Genomic DNA, 24,857 nt, shown 5'->3' on the forward strand with positions numbered 1-24,857 from the left:
AGAAAATATAATAATCCAAAACCAAAACACTCCCCTCCTTGATCCTAGATTCCTCCTCCAGTAACCTTTTAATGTCTCTTCCTCTTCTTAACCAAACTGCTTCAAAGGAATCCACACGTGTCCTATTTGCTTTCTCAATTCCTATTCACTTCTTAATCCATTATGATCTGCCTTCCACACAAACCCCTCTTCCCATCCTATCATCCACCACCACTCTACTGAAACTGTTGTCCATATGAGACCCAGTTATCTAATAAGCAAATACAATGGACACTTTTCAGTCATCATCCTATTGGACCTCTTTGCTGCATTTAAAACAGCTAACCTTAAGGCTGATCACTGAGCTTTGCTTTTTTGTTGTTGTTGTTGTCTTACCAATCATTCCTTTTCAGCCTCCTTTATTCAAAAGCATTTCTCCCCCCACCTTGTTCTCCAAGGGTTTCATTATTGGCCCCACACAGCTCTTTCCGTTCTATTCCATCCATTCAAATATTTACTTAAATATATTCATTCAAATATTTGGTTACTATATCAGACACCATGGTAAGCAACAGGGATAACAGAGATGAATAAGAAAATCTATGTTCTTAAAGAGCTCACAGTCAAATGAGCAAGACAGATAAATAACATGAGGGTGGGGAGGGGAAGGGGAAGGGAGCAAGGAAAACATGATAGCTAGCATAAGCCAAGAGAATAATCTATATCTGTAGCAAACTGCATTCCCTAGCTTACTCGATACATTTGTCTCACTTATCCTGGAGATAAACTAGCAGCAATATAGTATATATAGTGATGAAGCTCTATTTTTTCAGATGAGGATATGAAAGCAACAGAAATATCAAGTGATTTGACTAACGTTACAAAATTAGAAATACATTGATTCTATCACCACACTTTTTAACATGCAGAATTCACAATATAAAATAAGACACCCTGAGGACCCAACTCATGATTTAAAATGTCCTACTTTTTTCTAAGATAAAAACCACTTCCATAACTGAATACAAATTCTGTGTACCCTTGTGTACCCTTTACTACTAAGCACAGGAATTATCTATTTCAGCTTTACTTATACCTGTACATTTGTAATGGGCAAGAATTTGCTGAGATAAAATTAGGTAAGCAAGTAAATGCTCAGAATGGCTAGAGTCAGCAAATAGAAAAGGCAAGAAATACAGGAAAGGAACAAAAAATGGGGGGAGAGGGAGACACCAAAAACAGATGAATGTAGAAGACAGCAAGAAGAAACATGGTGGATGGTAGAGAACGGAGTTTGGTAGGTACTGAAAGAACAGACTGGAACACAAGGCAAGGCTAAACATCTATCAAGAAGAAAAAAGAATGTTTGCACAAAAAAGTAAATCAAATGTGGCTGGAGCATCATATAGAATGTCTTGTAATAAAATTTTGCCTGAACCCAGGAGTTGTAGGTGAAGATATCAGAAAAGTTCCTGCTGATTCAAAGATTCTGGGTAAGAGAGCTCTGGTTGATTTAGATGCAGAAACAAGGTGGCACTAAAGAAGAAAAACAGATGTTTCATAAGTTGAACAAAACTATATTTGGCAATTATTCTGTGAAAACTCAGTATTACGTTATTCCACTGCTCCTTGGCTCTTCTATGCTAAAAATGGAGAACTAACTATGAAGGTATAGAACATCACCCCTCAAAAAAACTACAGAAACTTAATAATACTTTTTTTTGGCTCCCAGTTTCTTAGAGTAACAACTACTTGTTCAGTTCTTCGATGTTTTAAAAAAACCTACAGTAGAATGTTGTTACATCTTTACTTTGGGAATTCGGTTCTGGCTTGAATTTGGTACCATGCTTTAAATGGCTCACAAAATGACAGCTAAGAAGTAAAAACATCTTCACAGAAATATAAATGAGGATAATCATGTATTAATCTCTTCTCAATCCACTCCAATCAGATTTCTATTCCCACTTTACCGAAGTCACATTTCATTAAATCCAAGATACCATAAATTGTATGATGAACTATTATTTATTATAACATTGAGAGAAAAAAATACTGCCAATTAAATAGTGCCTTATCATCTCTTGTGAACTTCTAATCAAGAGACGTTAAAATATGAAAAACATTTTTAAATTATTTTTTAAAGTTTATTTATTTATTTTGAGACAGAGTACGCACATGCACAGGAGGGGCAGACAGAGAAAAAAAATCCCAAGCTGACAGCACAGAGACATGGGGCTTGATTTCATGAATGGTGAGATCATGACCTGAGCTGAAATCAAGAGTTGGAAGATAACTGACTGAGCCACCCCAGGGGCCCCCAAAATATTTTAGAAATGAAGAAATACAGTATTTGTTAATGTCACCAGTGACTTCTATGCTGTCAAATCTAATCGGTCACTTTTCAATCATCTTATTTGACTTCTTAGCACCACTCAACAGGGATGACCACTCCTTCTTCTTACTGAAATGTTTTCTCCTGGCTTCCAAGTCACCGCTCTGATTTTCTACTACTGCAATGGTGGCTCCTCTTGTGCTGACCTGTTCTCACCTAGCTCTATGGTTTTAAATACCAAACACTAATGTCTGACTAAGGCAGGGTTCTTCATTGTAATCATAAAATTTACTCTGGCCCTGACATTTTTACTGGGCTCCAAGCTTATTTATCCAATTACCTATTTGACATTTGCACTCAGATGTCAATTAGGCTATCTAATTTAACACGGACAGAGATGTTTTCTCTTCAGTATTCTCCATCTCGGTAAATGGTACAACTAGTCAACTAGCTGCTCAATCTGATAACTGAAGTCATCTTTGACTCCTCCCCTATCTTGATTCCACATATCCAGTCCAATCCATGATCAAGTCTATTGGTTAATCTTCAAAAATCCATCACTTTTTTTCTATTACCACAGTAGCATCCTAATTAGCTTCCATTCCTAACCCCCATACAACATTCTCCATACAACAGCCAGGATGATCTTTTTTTTTTTTTTTATTACTTTTTTAAATGTTTATTTATTTTTGACAGAAAGAGAGAGAGCAAGAGCGAGAGAGAGCGAGCCTGAGCGGGGAAGGGGTAGACAGAGAGGGAGACACAGAATCTGAAGCAGGCTCCAGGCTCTGAGCTGTCAGCACAGAGCCCGAACAGGGCTCGAACTCACTAGCCGCAAGATCATGACCTAAGCTAGACTCAGACACTCAACCAACTGAGTCACCCAGGAGCCCCCTGCCAGGATAATCTTTTAAAAATGCGAACTTTATCATGTTACGTCCCTGCCTCCTCTCCAACGGCTCGCAACTACACTTAAAGATTAAAATTCAAAACTCATCTTGGCCTAGAAGATTGTACGATGACGTGGATTTGGTCTACACCCTCAGTCTCATAGCTTAATCAGTACTATGTGTAATCAAGAAAGATGTATAAAACATTATTGTTAGCAACACCATTAACTGTTTCAATTATCAAACGAAGACAACATAAAAATGCAAGTAAAATATCCTATTAATGTTAATATATGAAAAAGTTTATTAACGCTCATTCTACAATTGTTTTAATTGTTCAACCACTGCCTAAGGAATGCTGGTGGAGAAAATCAATGCTTATTATAAAAACTGAAAAAATGTTTTTCAAAATTAGATTAGCCATATATTTTTCATTATAAAATAATTTGAATGATTTTATTTACCTGCCTATAAAATTTTGTTTACAATTACCATACTCCCTCAATAAAAATGATTCTTGTTTTCCTTCCTTGCAGATTTATCACGGTGCAATTAAAACTTTGGAAATGTGTTACATATATGCATCATAAAAAAGGTTAAAAATCATGTTTCTAGGTGATTAACCAATCTGTATAATAACTATAATAAAAATGTATTGTAGCATATGGACTCCTTCCCTCTCTTCCACCATGCCCAGCTGCTCGGGGTCCCTACTGCTCCCCCTACTTCAGCTGTGTTCATTCAAAATTCCACTTTCTACTACATAGGGAGAGAAAGGAATACAGATTTGAATCAGACTAGGGTTTTAAAACTAGATTATATTTCAAAAATCTAAAAGCAACCAGAATGTTATGAAATCTTTCTAAGAAGTTATGGTAGAAATCTGGAATTCAACAAAGCATAGTTGAAAGTAGTGATGGCGGGGTAGGGGATAACACTTTTGTTAATACTCTGAGCTGAGATTCCTCGATTAACATATCCAGTCAAACTGTAATTCAATAACACGATCTTTTCATCATCTTAAAAGATCTTCATAAACATCAACTTATAATAGTTTCATAAATTTGCATTTTACAGATATGTCATAATTTAATCATTATTATAAGATATTGGTGCTAATTTTCAAATATTGAGATTTGAATTATAATATCTATTTGTTCCTTTAAATATAAATATTATTGTCCTTACTAAATATCCACTGATCTGGGTGGCTTAGATGGTTAAGTGTCTGACTCTTGATTTTGGCCAAGGTCATGATCTCACAATTTTGAGTTCAAGCCCTGCGTCGAGCCTGCCTGGGATTTTCTCTCCCCCACCCTCTCAGCCCCTCCCCTGCTCACACTCCCTCCCTGACCTATGGACAAAAAACAAAACAAAACAAAACAAACAAAAAAAGCCATATTCAAAAAAAAAAAAAAAAGAACCTGGTAACATTAGGAAACTCTGAATTAAATGAAAGAACAAAAGAAGAAACTTGAGAAAAAGATATCTGCCAAAAATAATGGAAAAAATTAGTATCTTTCAGTATAAATCAGACAAATCACCATGAAAACAATAGGATCCAAATGATGAGTAGGAAAAGTAAACAATGACTTATACAAAATACAAATACCTAATAAAATAGGAATGCAGTTCAATACTAATAACCCAAACATTAAATTTTAAAAGAAAAATTATTTTCCATCTAGTAAGTGTAAGTTACTCATTTAATCATGCATTCACTTTTACTGAAAACACTTAACACTGGCAAGCATGCATCAAGATAGATACTTTTGCAGGGGCGCCTGTGTGGCTCAGCCAGTTAAGTGTCCGACTTCAGCTCAGGTCATGATCTTGCAGCTTGTGAGTTCAAGCCCTGTGTTGGGCTTTGCGCGGACAGCGTGGAGCCTGGAGCCTGCTTCAGATTCTGTCTCTCCCTTTCTCTCTGCCCCTCCCCCACTTGCGCTCTGTCTCTCTCTCTCAAAAATAAATAAAAATTAAAAAAAAAAAAAAAAAGATGGACACTTACATACACTGCTGATGGAAATATAAAAACATAAATGATAATCTCCTGGGAAATAACAATGTATGTTAATAGTTTTATAACTTGATTATCCGATGATTTTATTCATCATCCAGTGAAGAATTGTCATCATCAAATAATCCAATATTAGAGAAAATGCTTATCAAACTGTATGACAATACAAGGGAAAACTTACATGTTTATAAAGTAGATATGATACTGGATATGTACAACTATGTACAAAATTATTAAAGCATCAGAAGAATATATATTAAAGTAGTAATTTATCCTGAACAGAATTAAATCTTTTTCTGTATAATTTCCAAATTTCTTAAAATTAGTATGCATTATTTTTATAATTAGAAAGCAAAAAGGAATATCTATTAATGTATCCATCTCTTCATTTAGACTAGATATTCCCTTAAAAAAAGGAAAAGACTATCTCTTTTCCCTTCATATCCTCAGTATCTGTAGTGTGCCTTAGAACAGTAAGCTTTTAAAAGCCAACTTGTGGAATGAATTAATCTTTAACATCTGCTTTAAGGACTAGTTAGTGGCACACTGCAATCCCTCTCTCCAGAAGTACCAACTTCTACTGCTAGAAGTTGGCATCCATTTAAAAATTAATTTTGAAAAGAAGAACCATACTTTAGTTCTTTCAATGATCAACTGTGAAGAATGTTTTAGTCTAAGTAAAACAAATAATCTCTGTAAGATGATGGCTAACTATGTGACAACTTCCAACACAGCCTTTCCTTTTCCTTCATTCCGAGACATGGTAAAACCAAAATGGAGCCAAAATACAGGTAGCAACGGTCAAGCAGCAAGCAAAGAGAGAATGGCCAAAGATTTCTTTTAGTCTAAGATCTTCAAAACTGTGTCTCGCCATTCTGAGAGTTTATACACATTTTATTAATTATGAATGCTACTACAAATGGATGAGATGAAGTTTTCTAAAATATTCTGTTTAAAGAAAATTCATTGTTCGGAAAGAAGATTTATGTATTGTTTAACCCGCCCGGTTTAGAAGTTTTATCAGCATGTAACCAAGCACAGGATAAGTCTCTGAGGATGATAAATCATTAAAATAATAAAGTAATCATTTTATTATTAAAATGGAGGAAAATTTACTTCATTTCTTAGGTAGCTTAACAGCATTTAAAGCTTCAGATAAATTCTACTAAACACATAATACTATGAAAATTCACTTGATATCACAAATTTTGACTATTTCTTACCTGGCACAACACAGCTGTTACTTTCACAATGAACTATACCCATACCCATAAATTCACATTTGCTCTAATACCACTTATAACAGACTACTTTTGCTGTTTCACTAAGATATGGCTCTCATGACCCTTTTTCTACTCACACAATTAGATCTCCAAACTTTAAGCCAAAACATAAACTTTAAAAAAAAATTTTTTTTTAATGTTCACTTATTTTTGAGAGAAAGAGAAACAGAGCATGAACAGACGAGGAGCAGAGAGATAGGGAGACAAAGAATCAGAAGCAGGCTCCAGGCTCCGAGCTGTCAGCACAGAGCCTGACGCGGCGCTCGAGCTCACAAACCGCAAGATCATGACCTGAGCCAAAGTAGGACACTTAACCGACTGAGCCACCCAGGAGCCCCATAAACCTTTTTTGATTGAATCTCTTTTGTTTTAAAGGTCTTATGGTCAACAATCTGGGATATTTTTATTCACTTGAGGGATTATAGGTGATCAACTCCTGGATGCCCCCATAATCATAACAAAAAGTACTTATTAAACAAGAGGTGTATAAAGAACATTCATGACTAATTCTAGGAGAACGGGTATACAATGCAGAACTCACCTGAGTATAGAAGCCACTAGCTGCCTCTAGGAACAGAGATAGGTTTGCCTGAACTTCACTCCGATTCGGGTTTGCTCGATTCTTTGCCTGGCCTTGTAGTGTTGTGATCTGATTCTTAAAGGCATGATTCCAGCTGAAAACAAAATGTAATTCTATTTGGTATGGCAGTGACTCACTGGGCAGACACTGGTCCCCCTGAGAACAAGAAAGAACTGTCTGTTATAATTATAACACACTAGACAGTAAACCTGCATTAAAGTTACTCACTTATTTAAATAACTTTATGCTCCTCTTTGAGCAAGACCAGACATGCAATAGAATCCAACTGACCTTAGTAAACACTTACCAAATGTTCGAATAATCAGACTGTGGCTTCAGTTATTAATCTTTTAGAACTACTATAGTTAAAGCCTATTTAGGAATCCCAGTACAAAACAAGAACTACAGTCGCAAGACCAAAGTAAAAGTAAGCTATCAACAAATTGCCATATACACTGTGCCAAGAAATGACTGAGTATATCCTTATTAAGTGACAGGTATAAGGGGAAAATTTCTTTTTCAATATTAAGCCATATCTCTTATTTCCATAAAATCTATTTCCCACAGCACTCTGTTCTAATTCTTTTTAATGCTTTCTTTATTTCTCTTGGGGTTAATGTTTTCTTCACAGCTTGAAATATAAGTTCATTTTTTGATATTTCAATGTTGGCTATTTAAAATAGGAAAAAACACAGTGCTGAAATATGGCATATCAAAATTCTATTATAAAATGTTTTTCTTGAATCAAGCTGTGTAAAGAATCATTTTAGATTCAGTTAGGGTGAAATACAGTCATTCCTTAACTTGGAAACCACAGTGGGGGGTGGGGAAAACAGAACTAGGATGGAGGGAGATTATTACTGGCTTGATTAAAGGAAGCAAACACAGATGAAAGGTCTACAACCTACCTGGAAAGTACCTAATTCTTTATCAATGTCAACTTTTGAGACACTAGAGCACTTGCGTTTTTAATGCTTCATGAGGACAATCGCTCCCTCAGTATTTTTGATGACATTTTATCCTTGCCTCTAATATCATAGATACGGATTCTGAGTGGCTGTGATTAAGCTTTTTTATTACTAGAACTCCTAAAAATATAAAGTATCTAAAAAAGGTGAACAATATAGGAAAAACTAATCTTCACCACAACTTAGGGTACTAGGCATTACTAAATAGAATATTCTTAACTGATTCTTAATATTTCATCAGGCTAATATCCTTGATCCAATTTATAAGGCAAGGCCCTCCACAAAAGGCATTTATTTACTCACTTGGGAATCTGGTCATCTGTCATTTCACCTCTCATAGAAAGAACAAGTGGAATAGCCTAACTATACAAAATCTTTCTTTAGTTTTATTGGGGGGGGGGGGGAGGAAATACCTACTTATTTTATAAAAGGAAGAAGTTCCCTTACAATGCAAACACATTTTCCTTTGGGAGAAATTTATAGAATCACATTCACCAATGAAGATTTATCTAAAGTTTACTGTTGAATTTCTTTTTTAGTCGTGGTTTAAATGCAGGACTGAACACGTACAGAGAATCCAAACACTGTCTCTTAGTACTTGAAATATACATAAATTTGTTTTTATGATATACCCCAAAGACCTGAATAAGACTCAACTTCAAGCATTCTCCTCTTGCTGCCTAAGACTATCTGAAGTAGTAACAATGGTCAAATATTCTGCTCAAAAAAATCACAAGTACTAGAATTTTTTGTTTTCATTGAAAGACCTTACTCTGAGACAGGTTAAGAAGAAACAACCAAATTGTTTTTTATTCTAAAGTCTTGGTGAGACTCTTGATCTTACAGGGACATCCCAAATGATAGTACTTACAGATCCTGTTCTACTTTCTTGTCTAAAGCGTACTCCAAATCAGTAACTAGCATTTTCTGGTACAGGTCCTGCAGAGCCTGCCTGGATGTCCAGACCTCAGCTGGACCCAGCTTAGAATCTGAGTAACAAAACAAACAAACAAACAAACAAACAAAAAAACAGCAGATATATAGAAAAACAGAGTTAAAACCATTATACTACACCAATGACTCCTTCCCTCTCCACTCCCCAAAGCAAAAACCTGCTTCATACCATAGACTGCTGCAGAAGTTTTATACTACTACATTTTAAAACGACTTTCACCTTCAGGCTAATGACTAAATCTGGTTCAAAATGCTTGTGTATTTGTCTTTTAGCTTTGAAATAACACCATGAAAAAGGCTAAAAAACAAAAAAAAAAAAACCCGAATGGTGCACCCTTTGCTTTAGTTTGGATTTCTATGTATTCATATCACAGGAAGCCATATGCCACAAAAGTCCCCCCATTTGAAATGATGAACTGCCAAGATGGTCTGTTTACTCTCATAAGTGTATCTCTGTCCAGAGCAGCTTTTTTCTTTTTATTCCGAATCATTTTCAACTGTCCTTACAGAATCTTCACGTCTGTTCACAATCCAGCAGCTGTTTGCGCATTCTGCTGTTATTCCTACTCTATATAATGTCAACCCGATAAAGCCATAACAGTAAGGGTTATTTTAATGATTGATAAATTGCTTGCCAAGAAACTTTTGTGAGCAATCCATACTTGCCATTTAACATAAATAAGAATTTGCGGCACATGATGATTAAGCTGCTCAAGAGGCCAAATGAGAGATTGGGTGAAAGATGAAATCAGGAAGTCAGGCTATGACAAAATGTAATACTCAGTTGGGGCCGTACTGTCTGCCAGAGTCCTGAAAGACACATTAGCCTTTCCGATTACTAGGCTTATGAGTGCAATAACTGACAGTGATCTGCCCCAATAGAAGAACTTAATAAAAGACTTTTCAATTAGGCTTCTGATTACATTTGATATTTTACTGGGACACAATGGCATAATCTTCACTCTTCTCTAGGTCTGCAAATAAAATCTCCTGAGTTAATCCTCACAAGAGTTTGTGACTAAAAACAAAACAAAACAAAACAAAACAAAACAAAACAAAACAAGATGCAGTATCAGCTTCTTGGTCCCTTATTAGGTTTTAGGGCTAAATAGATTTATAGATTTATTCAGTCTTGTTTCAATTCATCGATGGCAAGGAAAGGATTATAAGGGATCACTAACTCTGTTTTATCAGACAGACTACCATTTAAATTACTTCATATCTTAATGTTTCTAGGCAGCCAAATGTCCCCTATAAAAGCCAAACCCTAAGCCTACTTCCTGAGGGTATTCAATACTTAAGAAAAAGTAAAAGGTATAGTCAGCCTAACATCACTCCATGCACAATTTTGGTCACATAATGGAGATTATGTCTACCATGACAAAAGCATAATATAGTGCCTCAGAGCTGACACCAATATCCGTAGTAAGGAAGATGACGACAGTTATGTTAATAATGGGCAAGAACTGAGGTGCTATACTAAGTATACCCGTAAAAAGTGTTTTTAGAATTTTTCTTTTTATCTTCTTAAGATGACAATGATATTACCACATTCTTAAAACATTAGCATCAACATTAACACTGGCCTGCAATGTTGAGAAAAAGACATCTAAAGAGTCTTAATTTCCTCTTGATTGTAAATTCTGGCCAGAATGCTGGTTGTTAGCAGTTTAACTCTTTGTGGATTTCACTGCAGAACTAAAGTCCTCAAAAATTAGAATGAGATTCATTATCACATTATCTCTTTTTATACTTTAGAACAGCATATGCTGCTATAGAGAGCATACTGATCACTACATAGTGCCATATATTTCCTAATTTTGGAGTTAAAATCATCTGCTCCTTCTAGGGACTTTCAGTTCTTCTTTTAAAAATACCCTGGCTAGGGGTGCCTGGGTGGCTCAGTCGGTTAAGCGTCCGACTTCGGCTCAGGTCACGATCTCGCAGTCCGTGAATTCGAGCCCCGCGTCAGGCTCTGGGCTGATGGCTCAGAGCCTGGAGCCTGTTTCCGATTCTGTGTCTCCCTCTCTCTATGACCCTCCCCCGTTCATGCTCTGTCTCTCTCTGTCTCAAAAATAAATAAACGTTAAAAAAAAAATTAAAAAAAAAAAAATACCCTGGCTATTCAAAACAAAAAAAGGGAGAAAAGAAAGGTGGCAAGGCAGTTCACTCAATTTCAAGGACTTTTAGTACAGTTTTCCTACAAATATTTTTTCTCAAGGTTTACTTACTATTCAAGTTTGGAGAATTATCAACAGGAAGACATGAACTTAATACCATAAGGTATTTTTATTTATATGGTATATGAATTCTTTCTTCTATGTCTTAAATTGATGACAAATAGTTCATAAAAATTAAATGGTTATATGCATTAAATTAGGTAATATTCAATACAATGTAGCACAGATTATATAAAATTCTTAACCATCTAAGTAAGAATTCAAAGTTCGGGGGCGCCTGGATGGCTCAGTTGGTCAAGTGTCTTGATTTCAGCTCAGGTCATGATCTCATGGTTCATGGGTTCAAGCCCCACACTGGGGGAGCTGTCAGCACAGAGCCTGCTTAAGATTCTCTCTCTTCTTCTCTCACTGCCCCTTTCCTGCTGGCTCACACGTGCGTGTTCTCTCCTTCTCTCAAAATAAATACATAAACATAAAAAAAAAAAAAGAATTCAAAGTTCAAAAACAGTAATTATTTAAAGCAAATTTTAAGTCATCATCCCTTTTGGCAACTAGGACAGTGCAACAAGTAATATAGGAAAGATGAGACCCTTCCTTTAATTCCGTTAATGGTATATAAAATAAGCTGTGAAAACCAAATGAGCCAGCCAGTACCTGTCATGTCAGCCTTCAGGACTTCTGCCTGCCTAAAAAAAAGGGGAAAAAGAACATCAGTTAGAAACAAACTAGGCCTACTCAACATAAGTAACACTAAAACCTAAAAGTTAGGTGAAATCATATACTACATCAAGATGTATAGCACCTCTATTTGTGACATTGCAAATAGTGTCCCTGCTTTAATATCCGGGGTAGCACTAGGTTTTGGCAAACTGATGCCATAACTTAAAAGTATACAGGGTCACCATGAATTCTATGAGCTCACATTCTTGTGGTTTTCCAAATGTATTTAAGATAATATTAAATGATACTCATTAAACAAAAAATGTTCCCTCAATGCAGCCAGGAAATCCTATGTTTCTCAATTCACTAACCACTGTAACTATCTCAAAATTCCCACTTTCCTCAGACATGGATTTTGCCTCCTTCCTGAGGCCGACCCCCTTTCAGTAAAGGCCAGCAGCCCCATCTCAGGAAAAACAATGCCCAGTTACTAAACATTACTTTCACACAACCCTCTTCTTTCTCTCCCCTGTTAAAACACAAGAGGCGCTGCATCTCTTATTTAAGACCAGTAATTCCACTTGAGTAGGCTCTTTCTAGACTTTAATAAGAACTTCTGCTCCCTTAATTACCCCCTTCCTCCTTCAATAATTTTGAAACTTCTCTCTATATTGGATCCTTCCTTTTCTTCAGTATTTTAAACACGCCCAAGTCTGTCATAGTTCTAAAATCTTCTGTCCTGCATTCTCCTCCTCTGGCTGTGGCTTCTTTCCTCTCTCAAATTTTTCAAGAGTTGCCTGTAATCAAGAGGTCCAAAACTGAACTCATGACCCATTCCCACCCCCATTCCTGGTTCTCTTTCTAGTGTTTTTTGCCCTACCAAATGTACCACTGCTTTCCAATTGTGAAAGGCAGATACCTCAAAGTCACCTGTGACAACTTTCTCCCAAATCCCTGGTAATCTATCAACTCCAGAGAATTCTACCAACTAAATGTATCTTGAATGTGTGGATTTCTCTTTACTTCCTCTTCATCCACTCACATTCAAGTTATGAACCATCCCTTGCTGGGACTAATGCAAAGCCACCAAACTGTTTTCTCCATTTCACTCTTGCCCTATTTCATTCTGTTCTCCCACTGCTGTCTGGTGGATCTTGTCAAAATGCAAATTCTGACCATACCAACAGTCCCATTCAAAAGCTTTAATGATTTCCCCACTGCTCTTAGAGTAAAAACTAAAATCTTTACTAAAGTGTCCCACAAAGTTCTCTGTACTCCAAAAATTAGAGGCTGCACACTGCTTCTACCATTATTCCCTCTTTTCCTTGATCTCTGTGCTCTAGTTACCAGATTTCTGGTTTCTCCAATGTGCTCTGCTCCCTTCATACACGGCACCTTTGTAAAGAAGAGTCCCTTTGCTAGGAATACCTCTTCCCCTTTTGTCTGGTTAATTATTACTCATACTTTGTCTCAGAAACATAACTTTCTCAAGAAATCTTACTTAGATGAAGGATATTCCTATCTTATACTCTCAAAGCACTTATTTTTTTCTACATAGTAGATATCACAGATTTTAAGAATGCTCACTGTCACAACCCCTATGCCTATTAGCACAGCACCTAGCAATCAGTAGGCATTCAATAAAGATCTTTTAAGTGAAGAAAGGAAAAAGGATAAATCATGTTCATATATTCTAAAAAGTTATGTATATAAACTAATGAGATTTCCATTTCTAAAAACAAACTTGAACATAAAAGCTAGAGAATACACAGAGGTTCTAAAATTTTTACTGTAAATATTAGGTATTTAATACCAGTTGTGAGTTTTAGTTTCATCAAAACATAATGTGAACCTTTTCATTTTCTTAGCTTTTAAAAAATATTTTTCTAAATTAAGTTTTCAGACAGAATCATAACTGGGTGTTATACAGGTAACCACAAGCCATATAGGAACTATCAGTATAAATGAATAATAAAAATAAATAGCTAAACTTCATCCTCAACTGTAACATCACATCAAATCCCGTTATTCATATTACCTAGCTCCACTGTTTACTTTGGGTGTTAAACTTTTGCAACTAAAAAAACAAACTACGTTCACAAGGCTTGTTGGCTTATACCATTAAAACCTAAGATTATAAAATGTAATAAAAAATACCAAATATCCTGCAAACAATGTTATATACAAACCTAATGTCAACCACAAATCAAAAACCAGTAATAGATATGCAAGTAACAAAGAGAAAGGAATCTGAGTATATCACTAAAGAAAGCCAGCAAATCACGAAAGAGAACAAGAGAAGAAACAATCAGAGAACAACTACAAAACCACCGCAAAACAACCAACAAAATGGCAATAAATACTTACATAACAATAATTACTTTGAATGTAAACAAACTAAATGCTCCCATCAAAAGTCACAGGGTAACAGGGTGGATAAAAAAAAGCAAGGCCCATCTATATGCTGCCTTTAAGAGACTAATTTCAGACCGAAAGACACCTGCAGATTGAAAGCACAGGGATGGAGAAACGTCATGCAAATGGCTGTCAAAAGAATGCCAGAGTAGCAATACTTAAAGCAGACAAAACAGACTTTAAAACAAAGACTGTAACAGGGAATGACACTATATAATAATAAAGGAGACAATCTAACAAGGTAACACAATTGTAAATATTTATGCACCCAACATGTAAGCACTCAAATACATAAAACAGTTAATACAATAATAGTAGGGGGCTTTAACACTTAACATCAGTGGACAGATCATCCAACCAAAAAATCAGCAAGGAAATAGTGGCTTTGAATGATACAGTGGACCAGATGGATTTAACAGATATATTCAGAATATTCCAGCCTAATATAGCAGAATACACATTTTTTTCACAGGCACATGGACCATTCTCCAGAGTAGATCACATATTAGGCCACATAACAAATCTTAACAAATTCAAAAAGATCAAAGTCATACCATGCATCTTTTCTGATCATAACACTATGAAACTAGAAATCAACCACAAGAAAAAATCTGGAAAGAGCACAAATACATGGAAATTAAAAAACATGCTACTAAACAATAAATGGGTCAACCAAGAAAACAAAGAAATTAAAAATTTTCATGGAAACAAATGAAAATGAAAATACAATGATCCAAAATCTTTGGGATGCAGCAAAAGCAGTCCTAAGAGGGAAATTTATAGCAATACAGGCCTACCTCAAGAAACAAGAAAAGTCTCAAATAAGCAATCTAACTGTAAACCGAAAGGAACCAGAAAAAGTACAACAAAACCCAAAAGCATGAGAAGGAAGGAAATACTAAAGAGTAGATCAGAAATGATATGTAGAAACTAAAATAAACAACCTAGCCTTAAAGCTAAAGGAAGTAGAAAAAGAACAACAAAACCAGGAGAAGGAAAGAAATAATAAAGAGTAGAACAGAAATGATATAAACTAAAAAACAGAACAGACCAATGAAACCAGGAGATGGTTCTTTGAAAAGATCAACAAAATTGATACACCTCTAGCTAGACTCATTAAGAAAAGAAAGAAAGAAAGAAAGAAAGAAAGAAAGAAAGAAAGAAAGAACCCAAATAAGCAAAATCACTAGTGAAAGAAGAGAATTAACCAATACCACAGAGAAGAAACAGATATAATTCCCGGAAACATATAACCTACCAAAACTGAAGCAGGAAGAAATAGAAAATTTGAACAGACTGAGATTACCAGCAAAGAAACTGAATCAGTAATCAAAAAACTCCCAAAAAACAAAAGTCCAGGACCATAAGACTTCACAGGGGAATTCTACCAAACATTTAAAGAAGATCTAACACCTATTCTTCTCAAACCATTCCAAAAAGTACAAGAAGGAAAACTTCCAAAATCCACTCATTCTCTTCATTCCTGATACCAAAACCAGATAGACACCATAAAAAAAAAAAAAAAAAGAGAGAGAGAGAGAGAGAGAGAGAGAGAGAGAACTACAGGCCAGTATCTCTGATGAATATGATGCAAGAATCCTCAACAAAATACTAGCAAACCAACAACACATTAAAAAAATACATACAACAACACATTAAAAAAATCATTCATCATGATCAAGTAGGATTTATTCCCAGGATGCAAGGGTGGTTTGATATTTGCAAATCAATCTGATACATCACATCAATAAGAGAAAGGATACATACCATATGATCATCTCAACAGATAAAGAAAATGCATCTGACAAAGTACAATATCCATTCATGATAAAAACCCTCAACAAAAAAACAGCTTTGAGGGAACATACCTCAACAAAGGCCGTAATAAAGGCCGAACATCATACTTAATGGGGAAAAAAATGAGAGCGTTTCCCCTAAGGTCAGGAACAAGACAAGGATGTCCACTCTCACCACTTCTATTCAACATAGTACTGGAAGACCTAGCCACAGCAATCAGACAATAAAAAGAAATAAAAGGCATCCAAATCGGTAAGGAAGAAGTAAAACTTGCACTATTACAGATGACATGATACTGTGTATAGAAACCTTAAAGGCTCCGCCAAAAACTACTAGAACTGATAAATGAATTCAGTAAAGTCACAGGATACAAAGTCACTAATACAGAAATCTGTTTTATTTCTGTACACTAATAATGACGCAGCAGAAAGAGAAATTAAGAAAACAATCCATTTACAACTGCACCGAAAGCAACAAAATACCTATAAATAAACTTAACCACAGAGGTAAAAAACCTATACTCTGAAAACTATAAAACATTAATGAAAGAAATTGAAGATGACACAAAGAAATGGAAAGACACATGCTCATGGGTTGGAAGAACAAATATGTTAAAACATCTAAACTACCCAAAGCAATCTACAGATTTAATGCGGTCCCCACCAAAATACCAACAGTATTTTTCACAGAACTAGAACAATCCTAAAATGTATATGGAGCCACAAAAGACCCCAAGTAGCCAAAGCAATCTTGAAAAAGAAAAGTAAAATTCCAGATTTCAAGATATACTACAGAAAGTTGCAGTAATCAAAAAAGTATGGCACTGACACATAAACAGACACAGATCAATGGAGTAGAATAGAAAACCCAGAAATAAACCCACAATTATATGGTCAATTAATCTTCAACAAAGGAGGAAAAACTATACAATGGGGAAAAAAAAAATGGTGTTGGGAAACACCAGCTCCAAAAAAATGGAGCTGGATCACTTTCTTACACCATACACAAAATAAGGTCAAAATTAGACTAAAGACCTAAATGTGAGACCTGAAACCATAAAAATCCTAGAAGACAGCACAAGTAGTCATTTCTCCAACATCGCCCATAGCAACATTTTCTAGATATAGCTCCTAAGGAAAGGGATATAAAAGCAAAAATAAACTATTGGGACACATCAAAACAAAAAGCTTCTGCACAGCGGAGGAAACAATACAAAAAAAAAAAACAAAAAAAAAAACCCTAAACTAAAAGACAAACTACCGATTGGGAGGAGATATTTCCAAATGTCATGTCTGATAAAGGGTTAGTATCCAAAATATAAAAAGAACATAAACAACTCAACACCAGAAACACAAATCATCCAATTTAAAAATGGACAGAAGGCATGAACAGACATTTCTCCAAAGAAGACATAGAGATGGACAAAAGACACATGAAAAGATGTCAACACTGGTGCATCTAGGTGGCTCAGTTGGTTAAGCGTCCGACTCTTGATTTTGGCTCAGGTCATGATCTCATGATTCATGATTTCAAGTTCTGCACTGGGCTCTGTGCTGACAGTGCACAGCCTGCTTGGGATTCTCTCTTTCCCTTTCTCTGTTCCTCCCCAACTTGTATGCTCTCTCTCTCTTTCTCTGTCTCTCCCAACATAAATAAACTCAAAAACAAAACAAAAAAAGATGTTCAACATTGATGCAAACCAAAACTACAATGAGGTTATTACCTCACACCTTTCAGAATGGCTAAGAGGGCACTTGTTGGGATGAGCACTGGGTGTTGTATGGAAGCCAATTTGACAAGAAATTACATTAAATAAATAAATAAATTTCTTAAAAAAAAAAAAAAAAGAATGGCTAAAATGAAAAACACAAACTGGTGCACCTGGGTGGCTCAGTCAGTTAAGCATCCGACTCTTGGTTTCAGCTCAGGTCAAGAACTTGAAGTTTCGGGAGTTTGGGCCCTGTGTTGGGGTCTGTGCTGGCAGCATGGAGCTTGCTTGGGATTCTCTCTCTCCCCCTCCCTCACTCGTGTCTGTTTCTCTCAAAATAAATAAACTTTTAAAAAAAAACCACAAGAGGGGTGCCTGGGTGGCTCAGTCGGTTGAGCATCTGACTTTGGCTCAGGTCATGATCTCATGGTTCGTGAGTTTGAGCCCCGTGTCGGGCTCTGTGCTGACAGCTCAGAGCCTGAGCCTGCTTCAGATTCTGCATACCTCCCCCACTCTCCGCCCCACCCGCTTGTGCTCTGTCTCTGTCTTTCAAAAATGAATAAACATAAAAAAAAAAAAATTAAAAAAACCCCACAAGAAATAACAAGTGGTGAGGATGTGGAGAAAAAGGAATCCTCTTGCACTGTTGGTGGGAATACAAACTGGTGCAGCCCCTGTGGAAAACAGTTTGTTGGTTCCTCCAAAAGTTAAAAAAAGAACTACCCTATGATCCAGTAATCACATTATTGGGTATTTACCCCCAAAATACAAAAACACAAATTCAAAGGGATACAATGCACCCCTCTGTTTACTGCAGCATTATTTACAATAGCCAAATTATGGAAGAAGTCCAAATGTCCACTGATAGATGAATGGAGAAAGAAAATTGGTATAATATAATGTATAATGGAATAGTATTCAGCCATAAAAAGAATGAAATCATGCCATTTGCAAAAACATGGATGGAGCTAGAGAGTATAATGCTAAGAAAAGTAAGAAAGACAAATACCATATGAGTTCACTTATATGTAGAATTTAAAAAACAAAAACAAATGAGCAAAGAAAAAAGAGACAGACAAACCAAGAAACAGACTGGTAACTATAGAAAACAAACAGATAGTTACCAGAGGGAAGGTGGGTGGGGGGGAAGGGTAAAATAGGTGATTAAGAGAACACTTATCATGTTGAGCACTGAATAACGTATAGAATTATTGAATCACTATATGGTACACCTGAAACTAATATAACAATCTATAGATTGTTAACTATAGAATTAAAAACTTAAAAAAGAAGAATGCCATATATCCTATTCTACCCATGTCAAAAGAACACACTCTTCCAAAACAAACAAACAAACACACACACACACACACACAAACAAAAAATACAACATCCTACCGGAGCACTAATTTATGAAACTTATACCGAGAAAGCCAGTGCTAATTATATGCATCTTTACTAGACTCAACAGTGTTTTCATTCTGTCCCTGCAAAGTTACAAATACATTTTACTATGCTTCCAGACATTAGCTAAAAAGTTTACACTCAAGTATACACAAGATATCTTATACTTAGATCATGTGTCTAAAGGTTATTTTCTCATTCCAAGCAAGATCTGCTTGTAAGTATCATTTCAGTATGCTACCATCTGCCTAATGAGGACACCAACTTTCTTTCAAAGATTTTATTGAGCATATTACAGGAACTATTTACAAACAGCCTGTTTCTCTTAGAGGCTGTAAAATAAGATAATTAAGTCTAATAATGTCTAACGTAAAATCTAGCCATTCTGGTAGCAGGCTTCCACGGATAAACAAAGATCAAAATTTTACTTTATATTTTTATATACTACAATCTGTCCAAGAGAAACTGTAAAACTAAAAATTCAAGCACTAACAAAAGTGCAAAAACATGATAAAAATTGTCTGACAAAAATGTTAAAGCATCTTGAAATCCCAGGAGTTTTGGTTCCTCAGTATGACAAGAGTAAAGAGGTGCTCATTCTGTGCACAGTTCTCTATTAGTTCTGAAAGAGATACATTAATGACTAAAATAATCTTGCTAAATTGAATGGATGAAAAGATAGCTAAATGGAAAATCTAATAACCTGAAGATGTCGAGTATTACTCCTCTTCTATAAACAAGGAAACTGAAGTTCTGAAATGTGAAACAATTTGCCCATAGTCACAAAGCAATTAGGTAGAATTAAGTACAAACTTAGTTCTGACTCTGAAGTCCAGTAATTTCTACTTCTTTCAAGTTAGAATTTAAAAATTCTGTGACATAAAAAGCTAACACAGACTCTGTCAACTAAACACTAACATGTAAGTCACCTAGCCTAAATTAAAAGATTTGTTAAAATAGAAAATAAAATTCTACCTGAGATTTTTAATAAAAAAGACCGCAAGAAGTAAAATTTATATTCCAGTACAGCAGTCAGACTATGGGTGAAATTCCTTCCTTTACTCTGAATCTCTTTTTGTAAATAAACTTTACTGGGACACAGTCATGCCCATTCATTTATGTACTGTCTATGGCTGCTTTCTGCTACAAGGGCAGAGCTGTGTAGTTGAGACAATGACCACATGGCCCACCAAGTCTCAAATATTTATTACCTGGCCCCTTTACAGTAAACTTTGCATCTCCTGCTCTGGGGAGTACCTGATCAAAAAATAAGAAGTAAAATATCTATTAAGTTCCCAAGCCAAATAGTTTTTCCCTATGAGGAATCATCAATAGTTTCCTTAAAGATCTATTTTTATTAATGTTGTAATCTTGCCACAAAGAGAACTACATTAAAAAATACAGTCTCATGTAACAAACAGTAAAGTTACTATGTGGAGGCCATGCTATATTTTTGATGGTCTTAATCTGCAAACTGTTTAAAACCCTGTTAGGTTTATATACTATTATCTACTAACTCTTCTTTTTTCCTGTGTACCAAAAGTACCCATTTAGACAGGAGAGAGGGTTAAACTGAGAATTATTATCTCACAAGAGGAATCCCTATCCTCTCCTTACACAATTTTATTTTTTTCATATAGTATATAAGAAACCAAATCAATAGATGTGATCTTATACCAACTGCTTTCATAAAGACTGGTAACATAATTGGCCATTTGATTATTTTACTTCACTAGGGAAAGCTACTACACCTCAACTGACCTACTGGTTTTGCTAAAGACTAACAATGTTAAACATTAATATAGTTTATGGCCAATGCTTATATAAAGTGAGAGAGTGTTTAAATGTTTTCTCTTAGTAGAAGGCTCTGGCAACATGAGTTGCTTTTTATTCTTACTTTAAGCAGAAAGAATTAATGAAAACAATGAACCAAAAATTCAAACATTAAAAATCATCATTCCTTCAATAATAAAATAACACCACTAAATACTTACAAAATACAAAGCTTTCAAAATACTGAACACATTGTGTCCGTTCTACTAAGAGAAAGTAAGCACTTCTACCAAGCAATAAGAAAAAGTCATTAAAAGGCTGAATAAAATCTGAAACATTCAATGATAAACAAATGCACTGAAAGCTAACAACCTGAAACAATATTCCTGGAGACTACATGATCATCAAGATCTATAAATACATTCAATGTATTCCAATGCACTAGGTACTGAAATAGCCAACGCTATATATAGCACTTATTATTGTCAGACAATGTTCTAAGGGCTTTATGTAAATTATTTAATCCGTATTATGTACTATTACTGCCCCCACTTTATAGATGAAGAAGCCCACAGAAATAGAGGTTAAGTAACACGTCCAAGGTTAAGTCAGCATTTGAACTCAATCAGTTTGGTTCCACAGGATAACTCCTAACCATTACATCATAGTTCCTCCTATACAAGATTTCACGGAAAAAAAAAAAAAAAAAGTAATATTTAATAGAAATAGCCCACAAAACTGGGGCTTTCAATACTTAAACATCTTACAATGTTTTTTATAATGTTGTTAGAGAAGAAAACTCTAAAAGTAATGGCCATCTTCTTTAACAAACACTTTGATTATACATAGTACTTACAATAACAATGCAAGGTAACATATATAATAAGATAATCTTTCTTAAGAACCGATATTAAAATTTGTGATTGAAAATATAAGATATCTCCAAATCAGGGGCAGACACAATGGAAGAGTCCTTCGACCTGAACTTCCAACCCCGTTTCTCTTATGAGCAGAACACAGGAAAATAAGCCAACGTCTTCTAAAACTCATCTTCAAATAAGCCAACATCTTCAAACTCAGTTGCTAAGGAAAAGTGAATCAGCTTCTTTTGTTTTGGGAGGGAAGGCTAAAATATTTTTTTTTTTGCAATTTAAACAAAAGCCATGGTAGGTTTTATTTCAAGTTAATATATTTGCTTATCTTCATAGAGTACTAAGGAGTATTTGGAATAATAACAGTATTCATCAATTATAACCATCTACATAATTACATATATCATAATTATTTGTACAAAATAGGCCAGATACTGTAAGATGAGTGTGAGCCTACACATGCAAGCACACAAATACACAATCTACAGATCTCTAAGACATCACCAAGTCTCATAGGATTAATAAAAAGTAAATCATATTGCTCTACTTTTGAATTTCACATAGAAAAGGGTATCTAGGGAAGATGCTGCTCCTAGAGGGGCTTGTCTCAGTAAGGAACAAAAACACTAATTTGCTTTCTCTCTGTGGCACTTTACAGTTTGTCATGAATTTTCAAGCCTCCTGACATTATTCCAATGCTCTACATTACAACATTTATCCTAAAATTCTATTATTTGAAACTGTATCTAGTTTGATTAAGGGCCAGTCCTCTCTGGAAATATCAAAGGATAAGAAGTTCTTCCAGGCAGAGAAAATTACACAGTAAAGATAGCTAAGTCAGTGAAGGTGGGAGACTGGAACATGGAACATAAAATACACAGTAAGAAAATACAGGAGATGACTGGTGAACCAAAGCAGACAGCAGACTGTGAGACTTTACATGACACGTTAAGGAGCTCAGACCTCTGTCTTTTAAACAATAGGACACCAGTGCCAAGTTTTAAGCAGGAGCACACCACTGTCAGAACTTCATTTTTAAAAGATTACACAACATTCATGAAGATGGATTTTAAAAGGGCAAGTCTGGAAGGGAGGAAGTGACCATACAGATGGAACAGAAAAACCTAGACTCAAGAAATACCTGTTAATAAAGTCAGTAGAAGGAAAGACAAAGCTGAGAAAACAGTCCAAATCATTCCCAGATTGTCAGCTTGGACAGCTGGATATATGAGAAAGTAAGGGGTATAAGCAGGAACTTAGAGATTAAGTGTCAAGCACAGAGGAGCCATTAAGACTAGGGATATACTGCGGGAGTGACCAGCACACTGATGATAGTTAAACCTATAAGAAAAATGTAATTGCCCAGAATGGCAGAAGGGAGAATCTAGCTCTCAATCTTCATTTTTTAATTTGAGTATAGTTGACACACAAGGTTACATTAGTTTCAGGTTGTACAACGCAGTGATTCAACAACTCTATTTGCTACACTATACTCAGCACAACTGATCTATCACTATACAATGCTATTACAAAACCACTGACCGTATTCCCTATGCTATACCTTTTATTCCTGTGACTTACTCTTTCCCTAACTGGAAGCCTATATCTCCTTCTCCCCTTCACCCATTTATTTTGCCTGGCCCCCCACCCCCTTTTTTTCTGGCAACCAGTTTTTTTTCTGTATTGATAGGTCTGATTCTGCTTTTCGTTCATTTATGTGCTTGTTTTGTTTTTGTGGATTCCACATGTAAGTGAAATCATATGGATCCTCAAAAAATTAAAAATAGAAATACCATATAATCCAATAATGCCTACTGGGTATTTACACAAAGAAAATTAAAACACTAAACTGAAGGGGCGGGCGCCTGGGTGGCTCAGTCGGTTAAGCGGCCGACTTCGGCTCAGGTCATGATCTCACGGTCCGTGAGTTTGAGCCCCGCGTCGGGCTCTGTGCTGACAGCTCAGAGCCTGGAGCCTGCTTCAGATTCTGTGTCTCCATCTCTCTCTGACCCTCCCCTGTTCATGCTATCTCTCCCTGTCTCAAAAATAAATAAATGTTAAAAAAAAAATTTTTTTTAATAAAATAAAAAAATAAAACACTAAACTGAAAAGATGTATGTATCCTTATGTTTACTGAATCATTATTTACAATAGCCAAGATAAAGGAAGCAACCCAAGTGTCTATCAATAGATGAACGGATAAAGAAGATGTAGCATGTATACACAATGGAGTATCATACAGCCACAAAAAAAGGATGAGATCTTGCCATCTGAGACAACATGGATAGACCTAGAGGTTATTATGCTAAGTGAAGTCAGAGAGAGAATGAGCTACACTCATTTTCAAGGGGCAGATTTACTGTAAGGACTAGAGAGTGGGTTGGATTTGGTGAAATAAAGGTCAATAACAGCCCTGTCAGAGAAAAGACTATGTCAAATTGCAGGGGGCTGAGGAAAAAATAAGAAGTAGTAGTTTAGGTCAGTTCTTAAAATGCTAAGCTGTGAAGAAAAAGGGAAGAGAGCCATGGTAAAGACAAGTTTCTTTTTTATAATAGTAGGGCCTTAAACATGTTTAAAATGAAAAAATGAAGCTAGGAGAATGGAATAGGTTGAAGACTTAAGAAAATGAGAACAAAACTGATAGAGGATAATTCTGGAAGAGATGGAAGGAAATGGTAATGTGAATAGTAAGACAGGAGGCCAGACTGGCTTTGAAAAGGAGGCAGGATGAAACTGGAGGAAGGTAAGGTTAGATAGAAATGTGCCAGAAGAATAAGGGAGTAGTGTGGGATGAGGCGATGTCAAGAGAATTCACAGCTACACACACTGCATCACTTTCAGAGATAAAGTAGGAGATGAGATCAGTGTCTGAACGTAAGTGGGAGATAAACTAAGGAGAATGGTGAATCTTTAGGATAATTACAAAATGAATAGGAAAGGGAGGCTTACCAAAGGCAAAGAAAAGAGTTGAGAAAAAGTGATGAGAGATATATGGATTAGACACAATGAAAAAAATTAATATGAAAACATATACAACTAGTAAAC

General features: G+C 35.6%; 1 protein-coding gene across 12 annotated transcripts in view; it reads right to left on the reverse strand.

Annotated features, from left to right (window-relative positions):
• The window catches only part of SMG7 (SMG7 nonsense mediated mRNA decay factor), a 90,350-nt gene that overhangs the window by 27,129 nt on the left and 38,364 nt on the right, over positions 1-24,857 (reverse strand). For 9 of the 12 annotated variants that reach the window (XM_049634104.1, XM_049634112.1, XM_049634109.1 and 6 more), the window contains 3 exons: positions 11,838-11,869; positions 8,921-9,038; positions 7,043-7,175 (listed from right to left, as the gene is read on the reverse strand). In XM_049634104.1, coding sequence (XP_049490061.1) covers positions 7,043-7,175; positions 8,921-9,038; positions 11,838-11,869 — 283 coding nt within the window. Of the gene's footprint in view, positions 1-7,042; positions 7,176-8,352; positions 8,409-8,920; positions 11,631-11,837; positions 11,870-24,857 lie in introns of those variants that run through there. The other 3 variants (XM_049634108.1, XM_049634110.1, XM_049634106.1) reach the window with 3 other exon arrangements.

The sequence above is a fragment of the Panthera uncia genome, chromosome F1 (genome assembly GCF_023721935.1).
Source record: "Panthera uncia isolate 11264 chromosome F1, Puncia_PCG_1.0, whole genome shotgun sequence".
Lineage (NCBI taxonomy): Eukaryota > Metazoa > Chordata > Mammalia > Carnivora > Felidae > Panthera > Panthera uncia.